General features: G+C 34.6%; 1 protein-coding gene across 2 annotated transcripts; it reads right to left on the reverse strand.

Annotated features, from left to right (window-relative positions):
- Positions 1 to 16,389, reverse strand: mmp20b (matrix metallopeptidase 20b (enamelysin)). Of its 2 annotated transcripts, none has more exons than XM_087284227.1 (10): positions 14,401 to 16,389; positions 12,124 to 12,362; positions 11,899 to 12,047; positions 9,185 to 9,310; positions 8,923 to 9,081; positions 8,633 to 8,804; positions 6,100 to 6,233; positions 5,857 to 6,013; positions 2,889 to 2,992; positions 1 to 2,800 (listed from the first exon to the last, which is right to left on the reverse strand). In XM_087284227.1, the coding sequence occupies exons 1-10, from the start codon at positions 14,530 to 14,532 to the stop codon at positions 2,700 to 2,702; spliced, it is 1,473 nt and encodes a 490-aa protein (XP_087140353.1). In that variant the 5' UTR covers positions 14,533 to 16,389; the 3' UTR covers positions 1 to 2,699. The 2 variants fall into 2 exon arrangements, 1 of the variants encoding a protein (XP_087140353.1); XR_015509512.1 differs by having other exon boundaries at positions 2,493 to 2,800; positions 2,889 to 3,040; positions 5,304 to 6,013.
- Positions 16,390 to 18,114: the final 1,725 nt, after the last annotated feature.

Consider the following 18,114-nt stretch of genomic DNA (forward strand, 5'->3'; position numbering starts at 1 on the left):
TGATAGTCATAATTTTTAATGTCATTTTGTCAGATGAAAAAAAACAAACAATAAAATACGCCACATTTTAGTTTAGATACATTTGCCTATTTAAATTGTTACAGGTGCATTTCTTACATTAAATACAATAACAACATGCTGCTATACAGTAAATACAACATAATTACAGTTGAAATGTGTCATATCTCAGGCCTCTTTGCCGTTAAATTTTTGGCGTTTAAATTAAAACTATTGAGCCCTGTTTACAGCCCATATTAAGATGTGTTTTGTTAAGAGCAAGACATTAAACACACAAGTGTAAAGTAGGGTTGTCACGATACCATAAATTTAGGCCATGATGCTATACCAATTGAAGAATCACGATTCCAAGTAGTATCGCGATACTGTAATAATTCATAATTTAAATCTACGAAATAAAGCAAATTATCACAAATACTTTATTATATTTTGTAAGTTATAAAACTAAAATTTTATTCATAATTCCCTTATTATTGAAAGCCAATTATTGGACAGACATTCTGTTTTGTGTGTATATACTGGGACTACTTTTTTGTTATTGCAATAATAATAGTTAAATAGAATATATATATAAATCATTGACCACACCATATGATCTGTCTTTCTTGCTGTTTTTTTTTCTTATATCATTCGATCTCCTTTTCTACATTTTATCGTAATGCAAAATAAAAATAAGATTTAAAGCACCTTGTAAAACTTTTGAAACGATTTGTTTTCTTAAAATTAATTAAAAACTAAACATAATGAATTAACAAACTATTTTGTTGGCGAGGTAGTGGTGTAGTAGGTAGTGCTGCTGTCGCCTTACAGCAAGAAGGTCGCTGGTTCGAATCTCGGCTCAGTTGGCATTTCTGTGTGGAGTTTGCATTTTCTCGAAACCTTCGCATAGGTTTCCTCCAGGTGCTCCGGTTTCCCCCACAGTCCAAAGACATGCTGATCAGGTGAATTGGGTAGACTAAATTGTCCGTAGTGTATGAGTGTGTGTGTGAATGTGTGTGCATGTTTCCCAGAGATGGGTTGCGGCTGGAAGGGCATCCGCTGCGTAAAAAACTTGCTGGATAAGTTGGTGGTTCATTTTGCTGTGTCGACCCCATTAGTAAAGAAAATGAATGACTGAACTATTTTGTTTTTTAAAACTAAATCTTTTCTGATTTGACTGCTGGACAGGGGTGCGTTTACCAAACAACGACGTAACTTGCTGAACTATCATAGTATGAACTATCATAGCTGAACTGTCATAGCATGATGCATCGTTTGGGAAGAGAACAATGTAGTGACAAGTGTTTCCCAAAACTGTCGCAGATCCATTGTTTGAAGCATGTCAGTTATAACGTAAAACGCTCATAATTATGCTCTGTCCATGTAACAACTTCTTTAGAGAAGAACCCCATAATTAAAAAAAAATCTATAATAATTTTGGTAAAAACATGCACTCGTTTTCCATATTAATTGAAATATATGTAAATGGCACATATAGTGCCTATGTTTCCTTTACAAATATTATTGAGAATATTCCATAGTCTATTCTAAGCCACTGCAGAAATATTCTAACTAACCCGCCCATATCATAAGCAGTTCAGATACTTAATAAATAACTTACTATAAATTAAAAGTATTAATGTATGCTGTGTTTTTTTTGTTCTCGCAAGCTTTGGAGACGCATTGTAAATTCTGCTTTTAAATAATAGGTCACCTACAGCTTTCGTCATGAGCCATGGCTGTGGTCAAAATGACATCAATGTTTTCAAAGTGCACTGCGAAGGGACCGCAATTTAAATCATTCCTAGTTTAAATGTTTGAATGTTCTAAATAAATAGGGCAAAGGGGAGACAACTGGGAATAAAAACAGCCAGGGATTATGTTTCTAACTACAGCTCTAGGTGTAGTTGCAAGTGTACAAGTTTGCAATGCAGCTTACGAATGTTCGTTGGAGAGATGGATTTTGGAAAAGCCAAATCAACGAACTATGTTTGCAAAGACGCAACTTGCGACTTTAGTTGGCTAACCATGGTTTTCGGAAACACACCCCTGGTCCATGATTGAAGGTGGGCGACACATTTGCACAGACGTAACAAATACATTCAAATTAAAATCTTTTAGACCCTCACTGTATAAAATATGACGAAAACTATTGTATATATAATTTATAGGTATCATAGGTACTTCTAGGTATTTGTTGGCCCTCAGATTTCCTAGGGGTCTAAGCAGCGGCTTACCTTACTTATTGGTTAAATCCACCCTTGCCAATGACGGTTGGGTTTAGGGGCGGGGTTGGGTGCCATGCCTCCTTTTTAAAATTGTACATTTTCATACGACTGAACTTGTCCAAATTTGTACGATTTAGCCACTAAACAGACAAAATGTGAAATACTAACATTTTCTTGTAAAATCAGGCTGGATCAATGCAGTTTTGTGGAGCAGAAATTAACTGTTCTCATATAATTTTCTGTTGTCTTCTTTCATGTTCATATGTAAATTGCATAAAAAAAAGTTTAATGATAGATTGAAAGTTTATACCCACCTATAGACATTTGAATGAAAGATTTTAGGCAAGTGGACAAAAGAGACTGATTTAAACACCAGATACTAACAGTAATGTGTCCTCAGCTACTTGAGATTTAGTTGACCAAAACACAATATAATACCAGGTTTAAACAAAACCATAATCTAATGAATGACTATTAACATCCAAGCCAGGAAGTTGTTTTATCAGTTCCAATGATTTCCTTTTGTTTTATGTCATATTTGTACACATCTGAGCCAATAAATAAATGAAGATAGCCTGGAAGAAAAATGAAAGTGATAGATGAAAGTAATGAAAATAACTGCAAATACATGTTAGATAAGTTATAGATCTATCTAGTACTCACCGTCTTTATAAATTGCTGCACTTATGGGTCCACTTATTTCTGGGAAATCATCAGAAATGTTACGTGGGATTGAGTCAGTCATATTCTTATTGTGTTCATTATACCTGTGAGAAAAGCATTTTATAATGTGGTAAAGTCTTTAAATGGGATAGCTCACACAATAACCAGAGATGTATAAAGTACTAGAGACCCATACTTAAGTAAAAGTACAAGTGCTCTATCAAAAATTGACTTGAGTAGAAGTAGAAGTGCTCTTTAAGCACCATAGTTAAGTGGAAGTACTAAAGTATTCAACATTTTTAGTACTTAAGTATTGCAAGTAGTTTATTTCAAAATTTACTAAAGTACTGAAAGTAAAAGTACAAGTATTGTGTAATGTAGTTATTAAAGAAAGTCAAAGTCAAAAGACATCATATTGTTTTGTTTATTTTAAATATCTTTTTTGGGGACACTTGATTAAGCAGAACGAAAAGAAACTTGGCTTATGATACTGTTTTTCTTTGTAAATAGTTTATATGGTACAAGAACTCACAACGTCAGGCCCTTTTGCCAGAAAATCCTCTCACTGATGAGATTATTCAGCATGTTCACTCACATACATACTCTCTCTCTCTCTCTCTCTCTCATACACACACACACACACACACACACACACACACACACACACGTACACTGCCCTGCACACACCTAAATGTACACTCTCACACATTCATACACTCTCACACACACACACACACACACACACACAGTTCTCTCGCTATCTCTCTCTCTCTCACACACACACATTTTTGTGAATTGTGGGGACATTACATAGGTTACGATTGTTTTTATACTCTACAAACTGTACTTTCGATTGCTCTAACCCCAAATCCAACCTCTAAATCCAAACCTTACAGGAAATTATGTGTAGTTTTAATGTCTGAAAAAAAAAAACATTTAGTGTGATTAAATTTTATAAATAATATCCACATAATTCACCATCTCCTCATAACATCCGTGTAATACCGATACTGTTATACATATACATGGGCACACACAAACACATATAAATACACTCTTTTACACTCTCATACACTCTCTCTTACACACACACAGGTACAATCACACAGTTTCTCTCTTACACACATTATTCACTCTCACTCACACTCACACACACACAAACACACACTCACACTTTGGGAGTTTTGAAGTTTGATTGGTTAATATCACAATAAACAGGAGTTCTGTCTTCTGGAAGCACTCGTGAAACTAAACTAAACAAGCAAACTAAATCCTGTTGCACTAATTCACTTGATTTGGATTTTTTTGTAAAAAAAAAAAAAAAAAAAAAAAAAACAGGAAAGTGTGTATATTACTGTGTTTAATGAAAATCTGAAATATTTCATGGCTTATGGCTATGATTTAGTTTAATTTTTTTTATTGTTTTTAATTAAATTTGTCTTACACTTTATATTTTCTGTAGTATATTTATTAATTCTGGTACTTTTACCATAAACCAACATCTTAACCATTTGGTAGAGGCTGATATTTTAGAAATTATGGGATGTGTTGAGAAAAAAAATGCATTGATTGTGTTAAATTAGCGACATTAGGAGAAATGCAATCAAAAAAATTCTATTGCTGTTGTCTTGGTGTGACAGTTAAAGGATTTTTTGTAATACAATTTCGTTCTTTAATACAGCAGTCAGATATATGAACCGTACCTTTAATTTGACCAAACAAAACTCATGCACAGAAGACTGCATGAGCATTTACAGCTAATAAACTCATGTCAATATTATCCCGCCTGCTTTTTGAGCACTGACAGGCGAGGTCTTATGATTGGTTACTTTTCACCTGCTCAACAGAAAGGGCTTTAGAAATGAAGCGCTGTTCAGCCATGGCGGGAAGAATACGCGATTATCACAGGTAATAGACACAGTGGAGAAAACTTGCACATCAGACACATCGTGTCTGGATGGATCCACAGCTTTAACAGCCGAGAAGAGAGGAAAAGTTACCTTACAAACAGGCCAGCGGGTCAAATGTCCAAAGTGAGAAAGCGAGAGGCAGAGGCGAAGTTTTACAACATTTCTCCATAATAGTGAAATAGCGGCTTGTGTGCTGTGCCGCCTCACCGCGCCTCCGTCCTCCGCCATAGTATTGCGACATCGCGCATAGGAGATAAATGACGTCATCACGTAATAACCGTTTATGATCTATTACTGAACTGATATCGATCATTTTGACACCCCTAGTAACGAGTAACGATGCAGCACATAAAAAATCTATCGGAGTAAAAGTATTAAACTCATGGAAAATATGTACTTAAGTAAAAGTGGAAGTAGGAGAAAAAAATAATACTCCAGTAAAGTACAGATACTGCCTTTTAGTACTTAAGTACAGTAGTGAAGTAGTTCTACTTCGTTACTATACATCTCTGACAATAACCAAATAAAGATTCACTAATGTACTCACTTTAGGCGATCCAAGATGTAGGTGACTTTTTTCTTCAGTAGAACGAAAGATATTTAGCTGCAACTGTGGTCCTTGGTGATTCATGAAATGCAAGGACTGTCAGCATTTTTAGGGGCAAAAAAAAATATACAGGCAAAACAAAATTAATACCCGTAGTTCCTATAATAAAAATATCAAAGACTATGAATCAAAACAATCCGTCTGTGCAGAAAACAGAACACTACAACATTACTGTAATCAGCACTTCATCAGGAGCCACAAATATGAATTCAGTTTTGCCTGTACATATATTTTTGACTTTCAAAGTAGCCATTGTCTTTTTATGCATTAAAAGGATAACCAAGAAGCACAGTTCATGCTAAAAATCTTACTTGATGTCCGGCTTAAGAAAAATAGTGTCTTATATCTTGGATGGCCTTGGGTAAATTAACAGCAAATTAAAATTTTGGGGTGGATTAAACCTTTAAAGCAGATATTAGTGATATGTTGCTGTTGTATCTCTATAGTTCACCTCCAGTACTGGTGTTGTGTGAAGAACAGGGTGTGTACAGTTTTGTGAATGTGGACGGCAGCATCAACCTGCTGAACCCACGATGGAAAGCCTAGACTGCTGATGTTTTTTGCTCTGCCTTTTACTTGTGATCCTTTCACAGTCCAGAAAGTGGTCCCTGTGTTGAAGAAAGCAAAGATCATTTGTGTTGTTTAACATTTTGAAGGAAACAGAGAGCTGTTTAATATCAAATAATGAATGTACCGTTAAACAAATATGCAGTTGACCGCTGTGGGACCCAATAAGCAGCGTCAATATGGCAATCAATTTTTGGCATGAAGTTGCTGATGGGGCCTTCTTTTATATCCTTTTGATCATTGTGTTTGATCCACATGTAGCTGAAATGGTACAAATAATATACAATGAGTTATATTTAATAAACCTAGACAAAAAAAAACTGTAAGAAATGGTGGAAACTATAAGAAATATAGGGTAACACTTTACTTGAAGTGTAAAGTAAAGTGTAAATACACTTTATTTAAAAAACCTATAAATTATAGAGCAAGCATGATTTGACAAAACACAGCTTCCAAAGTCTCTCCCAGTTCAGAGCTGTATTCGGTTAAAATCTCCTCAAAGAAGGAGCAGCTCCAACAAGCAGAAGCTGTGGACTCATATCCACAACCTCTAAGTGTTTAAATTGGTTAAATTTGATCATGACATGTACAGTGTCTAGCGTTAACGGTATACTGTAGCAAAGATGTAAACAACAGGAAATGCTGTTTGGCACCGCAAATGATTTAGCTACAAATTCATATTTATCAGTCAAACCGCTACACACACACACACACACACACACACACATATATATATATATATATATATATATATATATATATATATATATATATATATATATATATATATATATGAATGTGTATATATATATGTATTTATATGTGTGTGTGTGTATATATATATATATATATATATATATATATATATATATATATATATATATATATATATATATATATATATATATATATATATGAATGTACATATGGTACATAATATATATTATGTACACATAATGTATATATATACATACACACACACACACACACACACACAACTGTGTTTTACATCTAAGATAATGAACTCGCAAAAGATATGTAAATGATTCATATAACTTAAGCATGCATAATCCCAATATATGTAAAAGATGTCAAGGAACGAGCTGAGTTAAAAAAATACAGGAGAGATTGCCAAACTCGCATCCCACATCTAGTGCTTTATTCTTCTGTCAACAGTGTCACTGTATATTATTAGAAAATAACTTAATCCGAGCATCAGAGAAAAATAAAAAATAAACATTGGTCCAGCGCACATGTGGTTCTCGTATGTAGACAATTCACACACACTCACACACATACATAATGGTGATCTCTCTTAAAGGAGCCACACCCCATTTTCACTCGTTACAGACACTTGTCAAATTTTATTTTAGAGAGCAGGCATGGGTTGACTGACTGTTTACACAGCAAAAAAGTGCATGCTTGTACGGGCGTGACGTGGAGCCAATAATCAAAACACAGCACATTACGATAGATGACCAATCTGAGCCTCTTGAAGGCGGGCCTTTCAGTGGAACTTGAAAATAAGTTTCTTATGTTAGCAGAGTAGCTGTATCAAAGTAATCAAATCAAAGTACGTTTAATGAAAAAATAATGTGATTTCCTTCAAGTGAAACATGAGCACACGTTGCTTTGCATATTATAAACAGAACCAAGCCTTAAAATTATATTCTGGACCACGCCTTTAATAAATACACTTGCATATAAAGTAAATTGTGACTACTTCCGGTAGGTACTTCCGGCAGGATAACAGGCCAATGTGGACCAAAATCTCTGAGGAATATTTCCTGTAACTTGTTGAATTTATGTTATGAAGAATTAAGAAAGTCTCAATACGAAGAAAAATGGGGGTCCAACTTGATACTAGTAAGGTTTACTTGATAAAGGAAACGGTGTACCTAATAAAGAAAGAAAGAAAGATATTTATATATTATATATTTATATATTACAGTATTATATGCAAGCTGGCCCACGTGGGACCCACCTGGGCTGGCCAGTATTATTATTTATGATAATACTTTACATTTAAGTACAGCAGTTTTGATTTAACTTTATAAGAAGAGTGCCATTTTTAATTAACTTTTAAAATCACATTTTAATTTAAACGTGTTTAAAATGTATGTTTTTTTTTACTGTAAGTGTGTTATTGTTCAAACTATTTATTATGTTTGAAGTGGCTGACAATAATAAATATTTATAACGTTTGTGAACTGTGTAGAGCTGCAGCCACTTAATTAGGCACACTATGTATTTCAATAGCAGTCATTATGGTGGTACTTGGAGAGACCATTTTTTCTGAGGTGGTACTTGGTGAAAAAAGTTTGAGAACCACTGCAATGAAGTACTAAGATTTTTGACATTAAAGAAAAACCTCTCCTGTCCTTTTTTATTGAACACGTATAGAATTGGCTAATCATTCCAACAAAAGTTATCACAGTTTTGAGATATAAAGACCATTCCATTGACTGAAAGAGAGACGGATGTGAGAAATAGTTAAAACTGAGAGGTAAAATATCAAATTACAAGAAATAAAGTCATAATCATAAAACACCCGTCATGATTGTAAGAAATACTCTAAATTGTTAGTTGTAATTATAAGATTATAAAAATGTAATTACAACATCAACTTTCAGATGCAGCCTGTGTGTAATGTAACTCACTTGTCCCTGAAGAAGAAAATGGCATCTCCTACAGTAGTTACAGCATCAAACTTCAGATGGGGATTACATGTGTCTTTGAACGACACAGGGAAATATGAACCACTGTACCAGGGGGTGCTGGGATTGCTCCAGCTGAATCTTGAAGAAGGATAGGGCCTTTTGTCTCTTGGCCCTGTTGGATGGAAAAAAAACACAGACATGTGATCTCTCACATAAATACGGAAAAGAAACGGGGCCTCTATTCCCACAATGTTACGCTTTCATAGTGTAAAACATGGTTTATGCTTTACCGTAGAGCGTGTTGATGTTTGTGATGTCTTCACTGGAGAGCAGATTGTGTGTTTTTCTACGTTTGTATGTGGGATACATAACCGATTCCGGCAATTGCGAGTGTTTCAAACCAAGTGCATGACCAAACTCATGGGCTGCGACAACATACAGGTTAAATCCTGAAGAAAAAAAGAGAAAACAGATATTCAGATTTGTATGTCAAGTAAAAGAAAATGTAACATTTAACTGTAAAATATGTCAATTAAATAAAATATGCATCACCATTGTAGCCAGCCGTCCATACTTCAGCTTCATCAAAATGAACGTCTCCACCAATACCTTCCCCTGGGCCGAAAGCATGGGCCAGTGTGCCGTCAGGACCATCAAACGGGAAAAAGTCTCCATGTTCTAGACGTTGATGACAGAAAAAAATTCATTCATTTTTTTGTTGGCTTAGTCCCTTTATTAATCCGGGGTCGCCACAGTGGAATGAACCACCAACTTATCAAGCACATTTTTACGCAGCGGATGCCCTTGCAACCGCAACCCATTTCTGGGAAACATTTACACACTCATTCACACACACACTCATACACTACGGACAATTTAGCCTACCCAAATTCACCTGTACCGCATGTCTTTGGACTGTGGGGGAAACCGGAGCACCCGGAGGAAACCCACGCAAACGCAGGGAGAACATGCAAACTCCACACAGTGGAGCCAACTGAGCTGAGCCAAGCCGAGGTTTGAAGCAGCGAGCCTGTGAGGCGCCAGCATTACCTACTGCGCCACTGCGTCGCCGACAGAAAAAAATGTTTCTCCTATTTTTGAATTTGTCTTGTAATTGTGACGTTTTGTTTATCCAGTACTTGATCTGGTAATTTTGAGTTTACTTCTCAATTACTTTATCTTATATTTTGACAATTGTTTTTCAAATGTGATCAAATTTATGACTAACTTTTTTACGTTTTGTCAGTTTAGTGGCTAATTCGTCCAACATATCCAGCATGTGTTTTACGCAGCGGATGCCCTTCCAGCCACAACCCAGCACTGGGAAACACCCAATGATCTTTTTTTTATTTTAATGAAAAGCAAATTTTTTTTTATTTATAATATTGTGAAAAAATCAATAATCTATTCTCACATCACAATTGCAGGTTTTTATCTTGCAGTTGCAAGCTTATGGGCTCTCTCAAAATAGCGAGGTATAAAATCACTTCTGCAAGTTGATAGCTTGCGATTCTTGTTCATATCTTGTTTTTTTCTTACATTTTTACAATTTCCAATTTTAAACTTGCAATTCTAAAGGGGGTAGAAAGACAGAATTGCAATATATACTACATAGTTTTCCGCTAGGAATGCTTCAATCGATCGGCTGGAGATCTGTATCACATATAATGACTTGATTGGTGCTCACGGATCTGGCCGATCTTATGAACAAATCGCAAGTGTTTGTAATAGTTAGAGATGAGCAATATATTTGAATGGCCTTGCATGTATTTAGGCCTTTTTACATATAGGAACTGAAGGAACTTCTGTGTTTCTGACAATATTGCAAGTTCACTAAAAACTGTAAATATTACATAAATTATATATATATATGTAATACATATACATATATGTTTACATATATATATATATATATATATATATAGATACATATATATATATATATATATATATATATGTATATATGTATATATATATATATATATATATATATATATATATATATATATATATATATATATATATATTTAACATGAACATTCAATAATATAACTTCTTGTAATATACTTGTTGCAATAAACAGTAGTTCATAGGTAAATTTCCTTTCAGTAAATGGTTATGTAATGGATTTATGTGTGCATTTGAACTTCTTATGCATCAAATATGTGTTCCTAACTTTTTCTTAATTAAGACATGTTAAATTCGTCTTTTATCATTTGCAGTGTTTCTAACTTTCATTGTTTGTATTTTTCTTATCAATTTGTTTGTTGTTTTAAATGTTTTTCTGTAAAGCTGCTTCTGACCACACCTAACTGGTTATAAGAGATACATTTAAGGGATTATATGCAACATCCTTAATTTATTCTCAGATGTAAGGAGAGATCTCCCCTTAAGTATCATGCTTAGAATGAACCTGCATTATAAAGCATCAGAATCTGTACTTTGCATCGGCCGATCACCATGACACAAAATCGGTACTTGGTATCGGCTTCAAAAATCCTTATCAGAGCATCCCTATTTTCTACAAGCCCACGTTTCCCTTAACAGTGGAAGTGTTACATTTTCAGAAACTGAGATACGAAGTCAGAATTTCTTTAGAACGTTATAAATTTTTTCCTCACAACATAGTTTTACATCTTGGCTTATAACTTCTGAGAAAAACCATGATTGTTAGATAGTAACTGCATGCTACGTATTGTTGTGAATAAAAGAAGAGATAGACCAGAAGACTATTCAGGTATTTAATGAGAACTCGTCATTTCTGTTCAGCATCAAAGAATCTAAATGAGTGCATCTTTGCACTTAATTTAAATACATCTTAGCAAGGCAGTGATACATAGAGGTGGAGTCAAATCTAAACAAAACATGCAAATGAAGTACCGGAGTCAGCCAGGTAAATGACATTTCCCCAGCCCTAATCTCATCAACATAATAGTACCCATTCAAACGCATAGGTGTTAATACAATTAGCCATTTTGGAGCCTCCCAGATAGTCAGGAAGGGCACAGAGACAATAGGTTGAAAGTCTCCTAACACTTGGCCTTCTGTAGTTTTTGAATGAAATTAGATTTTTTTGACCAAAGAACTAGATTATATACATTTTTATTTCCACAGTATTTATTTCTTTTTAATCTTTTGGCAGAAACAAACAGATATGTAAGTGTTTTTGTAATTGCAACTTTAAAATAACAGACAGAATTAATGACATAGCACAATGAACTAATACCATACTTCAGAAGTACCTCAATAAGCGAATGCGACCTTACCTTTTCCAACAAACTCCACCATGATGTCCGCCTGATGGGAATACGACCTCAAGAATGTGAGAGGACTGGCTTTGGCCCAGACATCCAGAGCCGAAGAGATCAGATCATCCACTGTATTCACTGGTAAGTCATTGGTGTACCGGCCAACACTAAGATTATACCACTTAAATTACCATACATCAAGATACAGAGCAGTAACATACACAACATAAAAATGGAGTTTACCCATAAGTGATGATGTTTTTCTTCCACCTGTTTCCACGCCGGTGACTATAATCCTCCACATCTGAGACGCCACATCGAGGAGTCCTCATGACAGCGAGAGTGTCTGCGTTCAGGGTTCCTGTCCCGTTCAAACCAAAAAAACTCTGCATATCCTTCAGTTTGGAAGAGAAAGAGGGACGACTTCTTCTTTTGCGGCCTGCAGAATCTGCTTGAAAACTATAGAATTGCTGCAAGTATTTCTGTAGAAACACAGTAAATAGCAATTAAAATGTAAAGCCTGACTTTGCATGTGTATGATCTAAAGTAAAAAAAAGTTGCATTTGTGTATTTTTATTATATTATGTCAGTAGAATGTATGTTTTTGATATATGTAATTAAACAATAATTATGATATAATTATTGTGAAACTGAGAAAATGTGTCGGGTCAGAGGGAAAAATAGAAGAACAAATGATTACACCTAAACATGAAGTTAAATATTTTGGTTGCATCTTAAATAGCAATCTGACAGGTAAGAAGATAGCTGGTATAGTCCATTCAAAAATTTGTTCTAAAACGACATTTTTTTGCAAGACAGGGAGAGCTCTTAGATACCCAAACTTAAATATATTTAAAAAATATTGCCTAGTGCATTAGTGCAGCATATTTCTACTATTGATACAGCCTTTTGGTACAAAAGGTAGTTCTAAAAAGTGAAAAATAAATTGCAGAGTCCAAAATAAGTTGTGTAGAATTGTCATGAAAGTACCTCCACTGACACATTTACATGAAAAACATTCTAGTAAAAGTATTTTTATTCAAGTCGAAAAAACGTTTTTGAAATTAGTGATGATGTTAAAGATTTTACAGAAAATGGTAGCAAAATATTTTCTTGATGATCATGTTTAAGTTATTGAGGTACACTGCATTCTTCAAGAGCAAGTAGCAGGTATTATTCTTGAAGATTTAAAAGTGAAATGGGTAGAAATACTTTAAGGTACACTAGCTTTGTTGCTTTGTATATATTGCCTATAAGCGTTTTAAAGAGATTCAATTTGTGTGTTTTAGAAGGGAAATTAAAAAATGGTTGTTTTATGGTTGAAATTGAAGATCTTGTTGACGAGTTGCTGAGCTGACGATGTTTGCACTCCTTTTATGATTTGCTTGTTCGATTTGCTCGTTTTTAGGATTTTCAAGGACCCCAATGAAAATAAGACTGGCATTTTTGTGTATTTCATCCTCAACAGTTTTTAAACTTTATGTGAATCAGTGTAATTGGACTTGTTTGTATATGTATATGTATATATATATATATATATAATATATATAATATTATAATACATATTCATATATATAAATGTATTTTTTTTTATTGTAAAATAAAAAATTCATTCATTTTCTTGTCGGCTTAGTCCCTTTATTAATCCAGGGTTGTCACAGCGGAATGAACCACCAACTTATCCAGCATTTTGACGCAACGGATGCCCTTCCAGCCGCAACCCATCTCTGGGAAACATCCACACACACACACACACATAAACTACGGACACTTTAGCCTACCCAATTCACCTGTACCACATGCCTGGACTGTGGGGGAAACCGGAGCACCCGGAAGAAACCCACGCGAACACAAGGAGAACATGCAAACTCCACACAGAAACGCCAACTGAGCCGAGGTTCGAACCAGCGACCTTCTTGCTGTGAGGCGACAGCACTACCTATTGCACCACTGCATCGCCCTAAATTATCTTTTAAAATAACTTTTACTAAAATCATAGATCTATATAGAAACTAAATTCATAGATCTATATACTTTAGAGCTTGATAAAATTTGTTAAGAAACTGTGATTTGTTTTGTTAAAGGGTAATTTATTTAAAAAAAATATATCAACATTTTAGAGCTTTCTCCACTGGACACTTCAAAGATTTTGCTTCTTTTTTAAACTACCTAGCTGCTTTAAACTATTTAAAACTAGCTGAATCATTACAATTCTTGAGTTTTTTGGGACAACGTAATTGTTTTATGTTTAATGCAGTTAAATTTCAAAAAACTGTCAAGTTAACTGAGTGTTGGTCAAGGAATGTTTTTATTTGTTGTAATTGAAAATCAGGTTTTTTTTTACCCAAACCAGATTTCAAAGCTCTTTTTACAATTAAAACTTGTGTTGTCTAGAAATGAATTGAAAGATAATGATAAATATCCTTTTGATATTTAAAAAAACATGCTGTAAATATTATTAAAAAAATGAAAAATTTATTTAGCAATATTTCCATATTTATAATAATAACTTGGACTTACTGTTGCCAAGGACAGGTCATTCTGAGCAGGTTTCGTCGGATGCACCATTCCATCATCTCCGAGCGGTAAAGGTAGTGAATAATGCTGACCAAAAAGGTCAAAAGCACAAACCAGACAGAGCAAAACCTGCATCTCCTCTCTGCAGACCACAGACGCTTCTGGAAATGGCCAGTCCAAGGAGACATTGAAAGTCTTAGCTGATGGGAATGCTTTTTAACGTATTATTATGACTCAGACAGTGCCAAGAAAACCTCAAGCTTTGGGAGTGGTTTGCTCTGGTCACAAGAAAAGAGGGATCCCGTGTACAATGTGTCAAATTATATGCATCAAAGGCATTTACTGCAAAAAGCAATTCCTAGATTTCACATGGGATTGTCAGAGTGGTATCTACCATATTTTTAGCAGTATTTCACGGCCAATGAAATGCCCCTTCCATTATCTGTCCCTGTTTTTGGAAAAAAAGCATCTGGAAAGCGTTTTTCCCCATATATAGCTCTAATGCCAGCAGAGTGTTACTTATATGTAGTAATCTGCACCATTTCTACATTAGCGCACAGTTATTTTCTTTCCTTGCTTTTCCTTGAGAATTTGGCCGAATATTATCAAAGTCAAACAGTGTAAAAACTTTTGTTTTTCTTTTTACTTTGATGCCATAGTTTTTGTTCCCCAACATATGCGTTTAAAGTATTGCTTCATTATTAAAATCCACAGCAGCTATTGAGTTCATTTAAAGCTAGGCCAGGGGTGTCTAAACCCTATATCTTAGTTCCAATCCTAATTAAACACACGTGAACCAGCTAATCAAGCTCTTTCTAGGTATAGAAACTTCCATATAGGTGTGTTGAAGAGAATGTAGATAAGGATATATGCAGTACCTGGTTTAGACACTTCTGTGCTGGAGAATCGCTGTCGAGAATCGCTCTCTGCCACTAATACTGAAGTTAATTACACTGCTTATATTAATTCCACTACATGCTATTTTATTATACTATAAAACCCAAATAGTAAAGGTAACTCAAACCATCTGAGAAAACCGATAGCAACAAACCATTTAAGTTCGAAAACTAATCCCAATGAGTACTGTGAACTTAATCCATTTGAGTAAACGAATCAATTTGAGCACAGAAAAACCCAATAAGTGAAGAGAACTGAAACCAATTGAGTACTGTAAAACCCAATAAGTTAAGGCAACTCAAACTGATTGAGAAAACCGATTCCCACAAACCATTTACATTTCACTGTAAACCCAACAGTCAATTTTATCAAATGTAATGAGTGTAGTTAACTCAAAATTTACTGAAAGTTAAATCTATTCATTTGAAAAGAGAGTTGAAGGTAAGAAGTTAATCAAATACCTCATTTAACTTAAATGGATTAAGTTTACAGTACTCATTTAGATTTGTTTTTGAACTCAAATGGTTTGTTGCAATTGGTTTCCTTAAACAGGTTGATTTGCCTTACCTTATTGGGTTTTACAGTGCGATAATTTGATGTTTTTATTCTTGTGTTGCAGAAACTGTTTAATAGTCTAAATGCATGGTCATGTGCTGGACGCTCACTGCTGATCCTTCGTCATCAACCATCAACGTGTTCAACAAGCTGCAAGAATTCAATCTATTATTCATTCATTCCTTTTTATTTTCCCTTACTTAGTCCCTTTATTAATCTGGGGTTGCCACAGCAGAATGAACCGCCAACTTATCCAGCATGTTTTTACACTGAGAAAGTCAATCTATTACTTAGTTGGAAATATAGCTATGTAAGTGTTCATTTTTTCCTCTATATACACTTTCTCATGACAGAGAGAGGGGAATGTCAGACTGTGGGCCAAATTTAGCGTACACAGAAATCTAATCAATGAGAAGAGTTTTACAGTGTTAGAAAAGGCAAAGGTAATGTTACAAGGATGGTTTACTCAAAAATAATAATCTACCCATTTCTTTCACCATTAATTGTTCCAAATCAGTATGAGTGCAAGAAAATAATAACACTTCCATAATTAAACAAACAAAAATCTTTCAGCCATCTCAGAGCTTTATAAACAGTTACAGCAATCAGAAATCAGCTGTCCAACCTTAGCCAACAATGATCACAGGAATTTAATTATTGTTTATTCCTAATCTGAACTCAATGAAAACTTTAAACCAATAAATATCCATTTTACAAGTGTTCAGTGTTTACTTCATTCAATTTCCTTAAGCTAGTCCCTTTAATTATCAGGTAATTAATTATTATTCGACTAGTCCCTTTAATTATCCGCCAACTTATCCAGCAAATGTTTTACGCAGCGAATATCATTCGAGTTGCAATTCAGCACTGGGAAACACCCAACACTCTTGCATTCACACACACTACAACCAATGTAGCTAATTCTATTCACCTATAGCGCATGTTTTTGGACTATAGGGGAAACTGGAGCACCTGGAGGAAACCCATGCCAACACGGGGAAAACTTGCAAACTCCACACAAAAATGCCAACTGACACAGCAGGGGCACGAACCAGGGACTTTCTTCTTGTTCGGCGACAGTGCTAACCACTGAGCCACTGTGTCACCCCACAGTATTTACTTTTAACTCATAATTAGTTTCTCTGTTTCTGAAAAATGAACATCTTCAGCACTGGATTGCAGTAAAGCTGACATTATATAAGACCAGCTATAAAAGATTTGTGTATAGTGCTGGAATAGGTCATTTAAACAAGTAGGAGGATAGTATTTAAAGAAATGTGTAATTTTAGGTTACAGTTCAACAGAATGCCAGGAGAGAAATGTTTAAAGCCGGTGTAATTGTGGACTCACTGCCTTTCTGCCATACAATGCTAAAGTGGCTAATTGTAAAATTGTCTGTGGTGAGGATTGAGGAGAATATATAAAATAAAGTAACATTTCTCGAACAACTGAGCTCATTTTGCAGTGGTTAAAATATAATGCAGGCGGACTCTAAATCGGGGACTGTCTAAAAGGGTGAGAAACATTTTTCTTTCTCACGTTCATCAAACATACTGGCAAGAAAAAAGGAAAAAAATGCACAAAATGTCCTGAAACATACAACAGCATTTCCCTTCTTAGATAAAACGAACTTTACAAGCATGCCAAGAGTCCTGCCAGTGTGCCTTCAAGGAAGAAGGAAATAGCTAATTGAATAGCAGAAATTTCCACATTTGCAGATATCATAAGCATCGTGTTTAGAATGTATTTATGCTGGATTTGAAATTTAAATAATGCAAATACAGTGGGGGAAATAAGAATAAGTGACAATTTTTCTTAAGAAACATATTTGTAAAGGTGCTGATGACTTGAAATTTTCACCAGATGTTGGTAACAACCAAAGAAATCAATATATGCAAAGAAAACTAACCTAATTAATTCATAAACTACTCTCTGTTGGAGTCTGTAAATCAAACATAAGCAACGGATGCAACTTCATTCTACATATAAGGATATTTAAGCTGCCATCAGCAAAAAACAAACACATAATAATAATAATATTCTCTGAAAAATATAGCAATTTCTCTTTGTGTCATTCCATTATTATTACGCATAACTAATTTGCCCAATTTTTTTTTTGTTTGTATTGTTTGGTTTTTTACCAAAATCTTGTTCAATAACAGCTCCTTTAAAAATATTATTCCCATGAAAAAAACATTAGGTGTACAATACTTATTTCCCCCACTCTACACAGCAATATCAGCTCAGTGTTTCTCTGTGCGTGGC

The sequence above is a fragment of the Danio rerio genome, chromosome 15 (genome assembly GCF_052040795.2).
Source record: "Danio rerio strain M-AB ecotype USA chromosome 15, GRCz13ab, whole genome shotgun sequence".
Taxonomy (NCBI): Eukaryota; Metazoa; Chordata; class Actinopteri; order Cypriniformes; family Danionidae; genus Danio; species Danio rerio.

Excerpts from the sequence above, each read along its gene's own strand:
- mmp20b (XM_087284227.1), bottom strand. The coding sequence starts at position 14,532 with ATGCAGGTTTTGCTCTGTCTGGTTTGTGCTTTTGACCTTTTTGGTCAG. Across the intron at positions 6,234-8,632 it reads ATTTTCTTCTTCAGGGACAA|CTACATGTGGATCAAACACA; the intron begins GTGAGTTACATT and ends GTACCATTTCAG. Across the intron at positions 2,801-2,888 it reads TGCAGCAATTTATAAAGACG|GCTATCTTCATTTATTTATT; the intron begins GTGAGTACTAGA and ends TTTTTCTTCCAG.